This window comes from Centropristis striata, chromosome 6 (assembly GCF_030273125.1).
Source record: "Centropristis striata isolate RG_2023a ecotype Rhode Island chromosome 6, C.striata_1.0, whole genome shotgun sequence".
NCBI classification, from domain to species: Eukaryota; Metazoa; Chordata; class Actinopteri; order Perciformes; family Serranidae; genus Centropristis; species Centropristis striata.
Window position 1 is genome coordinate 7,425,324 of NC_081522.1, and position 14,252 is coordinate 7,439,575.

Sequence of the window (14,252 nt, forward strand, 5' to 3'; positions counted from 1 at the left end):
CCACATTCAGCCACAAATTGTGTGGATAGCTAAAGAACTGGTGACTAAAAGCACTAAAATAAAATAAGATGAGATGATGAAAGAGAGAACAAAGGATCAGGGAAGGTTGCACTTTGTTGTTATTGAAGGCATAGGTTTTAGCATATGTGAGCAAAAAACTTTTCCTTTAAGGGTGCACTGTAAAACACGGATGAAATACATGTTCTTATTATTTACCATCTGAACCCCAAGTAATTTCAGGGTGTTTTTGCTACTGTCACTTTTTCCTCACTGTCACCTCGTTTTCAACTGAAATATAGAAATCTTGCACATCAATAAGAACTACCCAATCATGGCTGGAAGTGGGGAGAACACAACATGTATTTTGTGCAGTAATACACTGCAGTAGTCACAATGCCATAAACATCTCCCCTCAGCTCTGTGTAAGCAGTTTCGCTGATTTTTGTTATCAGTCTGAACCGAGTCATTCATGGCTTTCCAATTTCTCTGAAGAACTCAGAAAAATAAAATATCACTATTTTATCTGTAAATTTTATAATATCTTTTGTTTTCACAGTTTCTGGCTATGATGAATTTTTGTAATTTTGATTAATTTTATTTTAGAAAACATGCCTTTCAAGCCTGCCGGCAGGTATTGGAGTTCAGCCGGTTAACTTTGTGGTAACAAAATCCAGTAGCTCACATCTTTGTCCATCAAAGGGCAGTCATCATTGTGAGTTTGCATAACCAATGAAAAAGAGAGAGGAAACAGCATACATTATAATGCACAGTTAATGGCCAATCCATTTCCCCTACATTCACCTATAGCGTGTTAAAAAATAAAAAATAAAAAAACATTTTTCATGCTCTTGACTTCACTTGCATAAATCACCACTCTATACACAGAGAATTACCACAGTCTCACACTTTTTTATAAAAGTAAAGGCTAGATGAAGTAAATAAACAAAACCGTAGACACTGTAAATAAATCATGTCGCAGTTCTGTCTGAAAGATAAGTGAGCAAGAGGAATATGTAATCTGTGAGTTTTCAGAGTGTCTTTAGTTACGGAGCTTTTCTAAAATACCCTGCAAATGTAAGCAGATTCAATACATGGGCTTTATGATTGCCTTAGCTTTAAGATGCTTTTAGGAAACAGGACCCAGGACTGTACGGGTTCTCTATGAGCCCCTAGCCCCTGCGTGAAATAATTGGAAATAACATCTGGGAACATCCCCTTAAGTTTTGGCCTCAGATGTGTGTTTATTGACTGAATTGCTGAACTGTTCCAGTGAGATGAATGGGGAGGTAGCGTTTGTGTTTCCTTTATTTTCAGCTCATTATCTCCTCCTTTCAAGCCCCTCTAAGCTTGTTAGGGTGCTTTGCCACCAGTTAAAATTTTCTGTCACTACGCTGTCAGTTCTGTAACTAATGGCCGTCTCTGCTGTCCTTGGCTGGCCTCTTTGCCAGCTTCTCAAAGGACGCTTTGGGCTGCTTAAGGGAGAAGTGCATTTGATCAGATGCTGTGTGGATGGACACCTCTCCCTTTAATCTTTCAATTCATCTGCAGTCCCAAGTCCTCACAAGCACTTTTAATCATCAGCCGCACTGAATCACACGGAGGCTACTTTAGCATCAACAATGATGTTTAAGGACAAGGAGAAAGAGATAAAAAGATTTTTTTTTTAATGTTTGGTGTTAATGATGCAATTTAGATTTGTGACTCCTACACACTCCTGGAGGGTTATGTCCAAGAGCACCATCAGGGTCCCCTGGAGCATTACACCTACACTGTAAATTAAAGTTTTATTGGAAGAAAAAAACTCTAATTTTCTCAAGTCATGATCATTTACCAGCATGCTTTGTTTTTCCCGAAGTGATACTCACATAAAGAGATGTGATCTAAAAAGGGAAGCGTTCTGTTTATGTGAGTGAAATGGCTCCTTTTCATCAGAGGTTACATATTCAATTCAATATTCAACCTTTTTTTCATAACTTAACATTTCTCTGAGTTCTGTAAGGAAAGACGAAAGAGGGAGGAAGTTTGAAGAGGACATATGGAGAGAAAGAGAGCTGAGAATTGAAGAAAGGAAAGGCGATTTAATTATTGGGTAATAGCAGATGAGAGGAGATAAGACGGGAGGAAAAGGGGGACAAAAAAAGGAGGTGATTTATTATCAGATATAAAAATGGAACAGAAAAATTTGCAATGAAGATGGAATATAGGGAGGAGGATGGGAGGAGACAAGTGGGTGGCCAGTGAGTACATGAGGAAACTTTGAAGGCAGTGAGAGAAGGAGTGTGGAGCCCTGAGGTCACGCTGGCATATTGACTAGGACAGAGAGCCGAACAGGGCCAGACAAACAATTTGTTCCCTCAGACCTCATTTACATTGATGTCAAGCTCCAGGAAGCTTGTCAGAGTTTTAGACGAAAAAACAGACTAGACAGACTAAACAGGGCAGACAAAAAAACAGACAAAACAACAGATAGACAAAAAAAACATACAGCCAGAGCCACATAAGCAGGAAGCTAAATAACAAATGAATCAGGTGAACATCATACAAGAGATAAAGGTTGGCATGGTGCATGTGCATGACAAACAGGGCTGACCAGGTTAAATTGCACAGGACAGAAAAGCTGTTGATGCTTACCTGTTGTATAATTTTAAACAGAGGAACCACAGCGTGTATTACACAACTGTAGGCAAGGAAAAAAACAACACAACCTCATCACAGTTGAAATCTCCCCTGGGCACCACCCACCCCACAGTCAGGCACAGGTAGTGAATATTTAAAACCGTATTAATTTTTTCGCCCCTTGACAGCTCCCATGATGCATCGCTGCAGCTCTCCCTCACTCCCTCCTTTGCTCCACGATTTACCCATAAGGCCCGGGGGCCTGTGACTGTTGAAGCTCAAGCGGCTTGTTTAAGCACAGTGATTATGTATTCATTATTTATTTAGAGACGGCCTTACAAAGCACTCACTCCATCACCCATAATTAGTGTGTCTTAATTAGACCCTGCTAATGGCCGGAGCTGTCGTTGGGCTGAGCGCAACCTGCTGCTTCTACCTAAATGACACATCTCCCAGGGATAGCTTGCTGCTGGAGCTGCTGGAGCTGCTGGAGCTGCTGCAGTGCAGCGAACTGCACTGGCCACTGGACATCTACATTGCTGTAAAGTCCCAATGGAAATTAAACTGCATGATTTCTCTGCTGCAGCATACAGATCTGCTCTGTAAATTACATCGTATCTGCTCTCTTGTGAGAAAAAAATTAGCATCCAAAAGTGAAACAGGGCACTGGCAAAAAAACTATGATACAAATATTAGTTCCCTTAAAGTGATATAGATGCCAATAAGGTAGCTTATTCCCTTTTTTCTACTTTATTCAATAGCCCGTCATGTGAATTAAAGCATTCAGTTGCGTAAAATGGCACCACTCTGCCCCATCCAAATGATTTCTACACTTATTTTACAGGCTGAACTAACAACTCTGTCAAATACACTGACTTGACTCCACCACACCACAGACTGTATGAGATGTAGCTGTTGCTCTAGAAGGCCAATCACATGTCTCATTAAATCGAGGGACACTTGCAGTGATTGATTGTCTGCAAGCAAAAGTATCCAAATATTTTACTTATTTTGTATATAGTTCCTACATGATAGTGCTCACAACAAGTTATATGGATTACCTTGAGTAGCCAGATCATGATTTTTTGGAAAGAGACTTTGCTGTTGAGTTTTCAAATGTATTTTTTGCACCACGAGTCAAGTGTCATCTGCTCCATTATAGTCAAGAGAAGGCAGATGTCTCTGTGGTCTCCAACACTCAGCAACTCACACCAAAACAGTCTATATCAGGGGTGTCAAACTCTGGCCCGCAATACCAAATTATTATCTTATTATTGTACTATAAAAGCTGACCCGCCAGTGTTATATGGCGCATTTACAGCTAATACTACAAATCCCACAATGCCCTGCTGTTGTTTTGGCGCGTCAATCAGGACAGGACCCAGAAACGCGCTCCTCTGTGACAGTCGTCATAGCAACCTCAAGCTAGAGCTGTCTCCGAGCTACCCCTTCCCAAAAATGGCGAAAAGAAAGGCAGAATTTATTAACCTGTTGAAAAAGTTTATTTTGATATTTAAATCAGAAGGATGCAAATAGAAAAGAGGCATACGATTTTTATTTATTTTTTATTTAATAAATTAATGACATTGATGTGTTTTTTATTTGAAATTTGATTTTGCATGTCTGCACTAGCTGTGTTTATATGCGTTGTAATGCGTTATAATGTTTATAAGCGTTGCTGGTTCCATATTTAATGTTAAAGCAAAACATGTTTGGTATATATTAAAAGGTTTATTTGTTCAATGTTGGCCAGCGATTTTATTCAAGTTTTAAATTTTGGCCCATTGTGTATTTGAGTTTGACACCCCTGGTCTAGATAGATAAATAGCACTACAGGTAAAACCAATCATCTGTAGTTTTGATTTTTCAGTGAACTATACCTTTAAAGGTACCCAAAACCCAGCTGTTTCTCTGTCTTTGAGTACATTTTACACTGTTATCATCATTTTCACAGCTTTGCTAGCTAATTAGACAGGCAGCTGTAGCACATTGAAGTGTAAACGTGATAAAAAAAAAGTATCTGTCTCTTTAGATGCTAAATGCTCGACGTTGCTCATCAGCAGGTTGCTGGTGCAGCTTTATCTACTGTTAACACAATTGCTTGGCTTCTGCACTGCAGGTAGCAGTTACCAGCACAGGTTTGCTTGTGTTGTGCCCAGCTGTCAATCAAACACATCAATCCTTCCTCTTAGAGACTTGGAGAGGAGCATTTCTGATTTATCTTTAAAAACATAAAGCATTCATTCTGAATTTCACTTTAACATGTTTTTGACTGCAAATATCAGCTTAAAGTGAGGTTTCAGTTGTACTTTTCAGGCTGGAGGGATTTTACAGCTATAGGTATGTGATATGGTGATTACATTTTATGTTCTCTTGCAGCTAACGATTGTTCACAAGGCTTGTTTCCAATTTACCATGATTACTCATCCACTCTCCCACTCAAGTGCTTGCAGATATGGATTTGCGTTTCGGTGTCTGTTTCATCTTCAGGAACACAGTGTGTAACTCAATTTGCCTCGGGTTTCATGATGATTGATTGATTACTTGAGTTCGCTCTTTCTCTTAATGAAGACTGAGGACCAGCGACAATCACTCAATTACATTTTACTGTACATGAAACAGCAGGGACCAGGAATCCATTTCTTGCTTTATCGCTGTGACACGTACATGCCGATAAAGCTCTGTACACATTATAAGTGGCCTAAAGATTCTGCAGCTTTTTCTCATTGTAAATCACGACATGACAAATTCAACTCATTTTAAATTCCATTTATTGTCAAATGGCGTCTGACTTGGGCGCAGGAGGAAAGGTTCAGCTGAGATCCAAAGATGTCTTTGAATAATTCCTCCAGGAGCGTATCAGGATTATCAGGTAGACCTCTATGGGAATGGAAATCAGTTTGAATTAGGTTACTGTATGGGAGATGTACGTATGGCAGCAGCAAGAGTGATGCAACGCCGCAGAACTGCACCCCAACCCCCAGGGCTATCTGTCAGTCAGAGGTAAAAGACACGGGGAGGGAAGCTACAGTGGTGCAAGCAAGAGAGGAGGAGTAAAAGCAAAGAACTGTACCTGTCCGGGATCAAAATAGGAAGCTAGACGAATTGAAGAGGTTGGCGGGAGCAGTGACAATGAAAGGGAGGGATGAAGAGAAGAGGGCAGGCAGGAATAAACTCTAAACTCTGCCTTTTTCCGCTCAAAGAGAAAGAGCAAACCGCAGGGATGGGGAAAGGTGATGATGAGGGCAGCTCTGTTTTTGCCTGAGCTTTGAGACAGAGATAGACAGGCGGAGTGAGAGAGGAACACATAGAAAGGTGGAGATATAGGATGGAGGAAAAGAGAAAGAGGGCGATCATGGCAGAGTGGCATAACAAGCCCAGGAGGGGGCAGAGAAAAGACCGTCCTCTTGTTCCTTACTTTGTCCTCGGAGAGCTGCCTTAATAGAGCCCTTGTTTCCAGGCTGCCACTCAGGATAACGAGTAGGATAACTGCAGTCTGTGTCATCGTCTCTCTTTCACCCCCGTGCTCATTCCTCCACCATCTTCCTGCTTCTTCCTCCTACTCTTCCCACGGCTTCCTGTTCTCCTCATCCATCTTTTTCTGTCAGTCACCACGTCTTCCAGTCAGCGAGGTAACTCCAAAATAACTGTTCTTCCACGGCCTTGACCTCTCCAGGATATAGAGACAGAAAGCCAGATTTGATTTTGTTTGTGCAGTCTTTTTTTTTTTTTTCTAAAAGCAGAGAGGAAAACATGACATGATTTAACAAGTGAAAATACGCTGCACGTCTACGATTCAACAAAAGCAAACGCCTCATGATTAAGTAGAGACAGCACTTTCAGGCAGCAGCCTTGTTTGATTGTCATTGTTGATGATTTAATTACAATGATCTTCCATTATCCTTTACGCAGGATGATAAAAGAGAAGGCGAGACTTTTGCAATCATGTTGTATCCCGGCCTACCTCACACATTTAAATCTTGTCAAGTCCAAGGTGCAACAACAGTGAGATTCACTGTCCTGACACACGGCAGCGCTTTAAAAGTTGATTTGACAGCAGACTGAGAAGCAACGGGCCATAATTGTAGCTGACAGGTTTGGCTCAGATGAAAGAGAAAACAATGAATCTTTTGTTGAGGGTGTAACCCTCTGTTGTTACAGCCAGACAGTCAAGTTTTTAAAACACCTGAATGAAACTGGCTGAAAATAACCCATTTGCATATTTTTAGCCTTCACCATCACTGCCTGTTATAAATAGAATCTGACTGCTGAGTTGTACTTTGAACAGTTTCATACAGCTTTATTGGAGGAGAGGAAGATTTGAACAAATTCAGCTTGTTTTTTTTTCCGATACTGGCAATACACCTCATGCAGCTTTTCCCTTTAAAAGCTCCCTGTGCTTTTATCACAGTGAAATTCACAGGCAACAAAGAGCATTGGATATTTCTCTTCAAGAGTGGGGAGAATTTATATTAATTTTCAAAGATAGGCTAGTTATAGTATTTGCTGTAGACTCATGATTTTCAAGCAGTGTCCTTTTAACCCAACGTTTGCATCCTAAGGGGAGAAAATGAGGTGCTCTGCTCTCACCAAACTGATGTAATTAGTGAAATGTGAGTTTCTGCTTTAAAGTCTGCCACACGGAAAGAGAGAGCTTTTTTGAACCTGGCCCAGTATGGAATATGCTGAAGGTTTTTTAGCAAACCTGCTTCTCAGACAAATGCAGGTCATTTTTAAATAGATAAAGCTCTAATCTGCGGGACATTTCATCAACAGTTAATCTGCTGCAGAAATTCTATTAAAAGGCTGAGGGCTCATTAGCCAATAGATCTTAATCCCATTACTGCCTGGGCGGTGGGGGACTGTGAGCCCGTCTGCCTCTCGCTCTATGGGGGATACTGTTGCAGGCAGTTGTGTAGAAGGTCAGACGCGGCACACTGCCATTTTCATAATGAGAGCGAAGCATCATGCATCATGCACAATCATAAAAAAGCCATCATTGACTATACGGACACATTTAATCACGGTGCATGTCTGGGCCTAACGTGTTTAGCCCTACCGTGTAATAACAGGCTTTATTTCCTCTCTTGTGTGGGCCTGGCCCTTAGTTTAATTAAATGTTAGCTGAAATATCAGAGTGATCCGTCTCTCTGTGTGTATTATGCTCATTGTTGAAAAATTATATTGGATTTGTTCTCAGTCGATGTTTGCGGTAAAGTTCCAGGGTCGCTGAAATAAAAGGGTTGAATGTTGGCCTGTTGTAAACAGAAATGAGAAGTGAGGGAGAGAGAGAAAGCAAGGAAACACAGATGAAAGGAAGTGAATAGAGGAAACTGGGGTGAAAAAAAACTCAGAGCAGGGAACGTCAGAGCATGTAATCAAAGTCTTATTAAAGACAAGAGCTGAAGGAGGAGGCAGAGTCAAGGATATTTCTAAGTGGAGCTCTGTGAAAACAAACATCAGCTCCATCTATTGACAACCACCCACAGGATGTGTTAGAAGGTGTGTTAAAGCCTTTTGCTGAGCCTCTTCGCACGTCACCTCATAGAAACTCCTAATGTCCAAGCAAAGTTCAATGAGAGTGTGCACACACCTTGGAATTTATTTGTTTGCCTGCTCGTGTTGGAGGATTAGACTGTGTAGGATTCTTACTGGCATTTGAAAACGCAGGCCCGATAAATCTCTGGCTGCTAAGAATAGGCTTGTTATATTACAATCGTTCATTCCCTGCTATCTTTTATTGATACAGATGTCCTTCTCTGGCTATGCATCTATGCTTCATCAATAAAGCCTACGGACTTGATTCACTCAAACACTAGACAGGATGTTTTATCAATTATAAATCAGTCAATGCTGGAAATGCCTACCAGGCAACAATGGAGTTAAATATTTTCAAAGCAACATGAAAGTGACTGTATACAGTTGTCTTATTGCTGCTTCTCCTTTCTTCAGATATTGATGAGTGTGCGGACGGCTTTGTCGAGTGTGATAGTAAATCCACTTGTGTCAACTTGCCCGGCTGGTACCACTGTGAGTGCCGTGATGGCTACCATGACAACGGCTTGTTTTCTGCCAGTGGAGAATCATGTGTAGGTGAGTGGGCCGCCTTCACTTTCTTTGCACAAATATAAAAAGTCATGGTGTAAGAAGTTTTTTATTCATTCTTTACATTGTTGATTGGATTTGAATATACAAGTATAGGGCTAGATAATAACAGTTGTCAGTTGCCAGTGGTTACCATTTTGAGAATTTGGTAATTTGATTTGTTTCTTGGGCTTCTTGGCAACAACTTTTTTTATTTATTTATTTTATTGCAATACAACAAAAAAGACAAAACAATAACAGACAGGAACAATAATATGAGCCAATTAACAAAAATGTCCTCAAGAAACAATATGGCAGGGTTATATTAGTTGTCATGTGTTGAGTTGAGTGTCTCCCATGTTGTCTGTTCGAGCCCCCAGCACAGTGCCCCAACCAACCATTTTTAACATGTAAAAAATATGGACAGCCAACAGCAAAAATGGCCCACCAAAATAAATAAATTGTTCAATATTTGTTGCATTAGTCATAAAAATAATAATTAAATATTGCTGTTACAGTCAGAAGGGGGACCAGACGACCCTGCACATGCATTGGTGTGTTTACTTGCATGTCCACAGACACAGAGCTTTTTTATAATATATAGGGAATCTAATTATGATGTTGTAAATTTTCAAAATTTACATTTTAAATGTAACTTTGAGCTTTTGAAGTTGTGATGCTTTTGCATGTTACAGCTCCACAATGTCCCTTTAATGGGGAACAAAACACCTTCATTTTCCATTGAATGGCCCCTGGTTTCTAACTTTATGGCGTTCAACTCTCAGAACACTGAAAATAGCCTTTTAATTAAGCAGGACTTTGTTGAAACATGTGTCACCTCCCATCAGAAAGTCGCTCAACTTTTTTTCATAAGAAGTGTCATTTCTCCTGTAAGTGTTGGTGTGATTGGATAGGTATGTCATTATCCGTGTGTTTTCCTCCCAAAATGTCAGTTTGCTCTTAGCCGCCTGTTCATATTCTGAAACCTTCTCTCTGATACAGCCTGTATGGAAAAGTGTCAGCTGTCAAAATGGAAACCCTCAATCTACAGCTACATCGAAGCATTGCCTGTAACAATAGTGCTAGTGCTGCTCGACTCGTTGACCCCATCTCGGCTGTCAGTTTGAGTTGGAAGAGGCAGGAAGAAAAGCACATTAAAGGCACTCTCAAAAAGCCAAACCTGTCTGGGTTTCACAAAGCAAAGTTATAATTTCTCCAAAAGTAGGTTTCTGGGTTACATTTCAGTTGTATACTGTATGTTTCTCCCAGGATTTTTAGAAATACTTCAAAATTTTAGAGCTGCATTTGAGCTGCAACTTAACGGAGTTAACGAAGATGTGAATGCTCATTACTACGTATTTCAAACCATTCTGTCACAGGACATGCTTGTCACTGTATTTCTAAAGCAAATATTACAGGCCTTTGAAGCCTGGAAAGCGGATACGTCATTTTGTAGTATTTGTATAAGCTCTCAAATACTTTTTGAATTTCATTTCTATCTGCTACAGAGGCTGAAAAATCTATTATTTAGTAGGAAGAGTTGACACTTCTGTTGAATTTCAAGAAAAACTTCAGGTTTTAGGGGGTTATATTAAAATCGCCCAGAGGTTTTACAGGCAGTTTTAGGCGTCAATGGGTTAAAAAAAAAAAAAAAATCCCCATTTCCACAAGCCCTGCATGAACTGTGTTACCTGCACTGAGCATATGTATGATGTCATCTGTTTTGTGCTCCCTGCAGATATTAATGAATGCAAGACGGGGAGGAACACCTGTGCCAACGACACAGTGTGCTTCAACCTGGACGGAGGCTACGACTGCCGGTGCCCACACGGGCACAACTGCACCGGCGACTGTATCCATGACAACAAGGTCAAGCACAGTGGGCAGATCTGGGTGCTGGACAGCGATAGGTGCTCCGTGTGCTCCTGCCAGGTAAGAAACAGACGGAGATGGACATGTGAAGCTCTGAGAGAGGAGAGACCAAGGCAGAGGTAGATGGATTGGATGAAACAGACAAGTGGAAAGATGGATGAGATAAGAAAAGATAGAGAGGCGGATAGAAACAGGGGAAATGTGCCCAGTGCCGTACATAGTGGAGTAATGATGTTCCCTCTCTCTGTTACTGCATATGCACCCAACTGGTCCATGATTGAGTTTTCTGTCCTTTGTGTATTCTCTCTCCACTATCCAAGTGTCTAAACAAAGAATAACAAAGCAAACTTCAACCTGTTCTTCCCTGTGAATGATGACATCTCCCACAGTGCCAATCAGCAACAAATGTCACCTTGTTTTGTCCTGTAATCATACTGCTCCCCTTAAACCAGTCAGTGGTATTTTTGAAAATAGTGAAGCACAGTTATGTGAAGGATGAAGAGCTAAGAGAGGACGGGGCATGAAGGACCAATTTCATTTTCATTGAAAAATAGCCCATATTGATCATGGTGGGAAATAAATAGTCTGTAAAAATCCGATTTGTAGGTCAGGAAATCTCTGCAGCTCCACAATATTTAATACAGAGTAATAGTTAGACATAATTTTTGTTTTTAACGAATCTTGTGCCTTCCTACAATTTCAATATTGCACTTGTCCTTATTGCGAATTTCATAAACTTTTCATTAATTGTGTAACCCTACTTGTCTTGTACATGTTTTTACTCGGAGAGCGAGGTAGCTCACAGCACTGCATAAGCTTCTAATATAGCTGGTGACCCCTTCGGGCCAAGTCATTTTTGGATATATTAGAATGCACTGATATGATTCATATCCACAAGATTAATCACATTCTGCTCAAAATGAAAGACTGTCCCCATCTACACCTGCTCTCCTTTAAACGGACAGGAAATGTGTAGTCTAATGTGCAGGATAATGTGCCGGCATGGATAGAGAAAAAAGTGAGTGCAGATGGAAACACTGGTGCCATAAGCTCTGATGCGACAGTGCTGTTGACAGTGCTGAAGACAGTGATGCCAGTGTGATGAGCAATTTCATTAAAGTGCATGAGCTATATGTAGTGATTTTTAAAGGTCTGCCAGAGTGACTCAGGCTTTTGATGTTGTTGCTTTGATTGATTTCTGACACCACAGTGACAAGGCATCTGGGAACATTTGGTCCGGAAATCTCATTCCATCATCCCAAGCACATTTTCTCTCCATGATTATCAGGTCAGGGACCAGTCATATTTTGCATTTCAGCGTTTCACTCAACCTAATGCCAAGTGTCTGGCAGTAGTGGAAAGTGATTATAGTGGATTAGTGTCGGTAGTGAATGATCAAGCAGCAAATTATTCATTTGATTACAAAGGACCAGGGCAGAAATGGCTCCTTAATTAAATGAGTCATATTAATTGATTTGAGAGATTGAAGAGCTGCCTGTCAAAATTAGTTGTATTGAGCGATTGAAGATGCAGAAGGGTAAACATGTTATTGTTTTGGAGTTAGACGGACACAGCTGGGTATTAGATGGAGAGCTGCGACTAACTGATGGGGGGGAAACCAAGGTCAAACATCACAAAAGAGACAAAGACTGGGGTGTGTCCAGGCTGAGGTTGTACAATGTACAAATAGTTCATTCTTTCAGTGTGCTTGGAGCAGCAGATGGGTGGGGTTTACTGCATGGGTGCATCCATCGGGGCGCTGCTAATTTAATTTAATTTAATTTAAAGATTTTATTGACTTTTTTATTTTTTATTTTTTTTTACAACAAACATAACAAGCACCTGTAGGGAATATATATCAATATTGTACATCAAATCAAATCAAAATCAAAATTACTTTATTTATCCCCGAAGGGAAATTCAGTTAGTCTGGTAGAATCTCTGGAAGAATGAGACAGCATGATGGCTGTAGCAAAGGATATTTTGTATCTCACGGAGAGAGGAGCCGTCTACTGCTGTTTGGTGGTAAGGGCTCTAGAAAAATTAAGACGGACAAAGTAAACAAATAATCCAAATAAAATTACGACTAATACCTAAATAATAAGAAAAACAAAAACACAGGCCGTACCTGAAATATTTCAGACTGTGATGAGAGAAACTGTCCAAAAAGTCCACAGGCGCCTCCCTGTCCATCTCTAGTTTGGTCCTCATAATGTCTAATGAAATTACTTTCATTTCAGATGAAAACTTTACACTTTCTTCAGGAGTCTAACACAGCTAGTCTACCTAAACTGCCAAAAAAATGACAGGAGGGGCAGTGGGGGGACTTCCACTCTGAGATAATGAGTTTACAGCCGAGCATCAGTGCAGTCCGAACCCATTCTGCTTTAGTGGGTGGGAGGTGGGGCCGCTCATTTTTCTAAAACATTTTAAAAAATTAAATTGGTTTTATCTAATTGGCATTTACAAATATTCCCTTTACTTTATGGCTTTTTGAGATAGACTTTTTATTTATTGAATTACCTGCAAACATGCTATATTGTAATAGATATTATCAAGATATGAAATGCACTATATTACTTTGTTGTAGTACAATCTATTTGAAACAAACATGACTACATTTATTTCCTTTCTGGCTCAGACAGTTGCACTTTAAAGTGGCAGCGGCAGATGTGAGTAGGAGAGAAGTATGTGACAAAGGTAATGAGTTGAAGTGAAACCCATTGCGGTTCTTGAAAGTTGAAGGCACCTTAAATCTCTGAGACAACTAGACAGCCAAGGAGCACTTCTTCAAACACCACACTGATAAAGGAACTCCTGAAGAAACCAGTGAGCTCCAGTATTCACAAAATATATTTTAATCTGGCGTGGCTTTGCCGCAGTACAGCTTCAACAACAGTTGCTAGGCTACACAGCCTTTATTACAATATTTATTATAAACATACATGTTTAATGATCCCATCACACAACTGGCTTTGTCTTTGCATGCATGTATACGTGTGCTCATGCCATGTATGTGTTTGTACGCCCCGCTCAGGCCGGCCAAGTGATGTGCCGCAGGATGGTTTGCGACTGCGACAACCCCAACGCCGACCTGTTCTGCTGCCCCGAGTGCGACCCGCGACTCAGCAGCCAGTGTCTACACCAGAACGGGCTTCTCACCTACGGCAGCGGGGACACATGGGTGGAGAACTGCCAGCAGTGCCAGTGCCTGGTGAGTGGAGCTGGATGAATAAACCCCCCACATGTTTATAAGGCGCAAGAATTTAGTAGATGCTTTCATCAGGAGCAATTTACAGTGAGAATGAGAACAACATAAGAATTCATTGCTGTGCCACAGTGCCCACACAAGAAACTGAACAAATACTCCAGTCTCCATGGAAATGCTCACGAATGAGAGAGGTGCTATGTAAAGAAAGTCAAGGAGAGAAGTTGTGTAGCAGGAGGAGGGGAGTGATTAAGAGGTGAATAGGAAGGTTGCAGAGAGGAGAAAATTAAGATTGCTTTTCAACTCGTGGCAGGAGAAAGGGAGTTATTAGTGAGATTTTAGAGGATTCAAAGGACCCTCTGCACTGTTGTCTGCTATGATGGAATTATACATTTTTATTGAAGGATACTTCCAAGGTTGAGAGAACAGGATAAAATGTGTGTAGCTGGAGAGTGGGAGGTGTAACACTGTG

The 14,252-nt window shown here is 40.7% G+C and overlaps 1 protein-coding gene across 1 annotated transcript in view; it reads left to right on the top strand.

Annotated features, from left to right (window-relative positions):
• Positions 1-14,252, top strand: part of nell2a (neural EGFL like 2a) — a 90,313-nt gene that overhangs the window by 70,512 nt on the left and 5,549 nt on the right. The window contains exons 16-18 of the mRNA XM_059335377.1: positions 8,569-8,709; positions 10,439-10,632; positions 13,610-13,786. Of these exons, the coding sequence (XP_059191360.1) occupies positions 8,569-8,709; positions 10,439-10,632; positions 13,610-13,786 (512 nt within the window). The remainder of the gene's footprint in view (positions 1-8,568; positions 8,710-10,438; positions 10,633-13,609; positions 13,787-14,252) is intronic.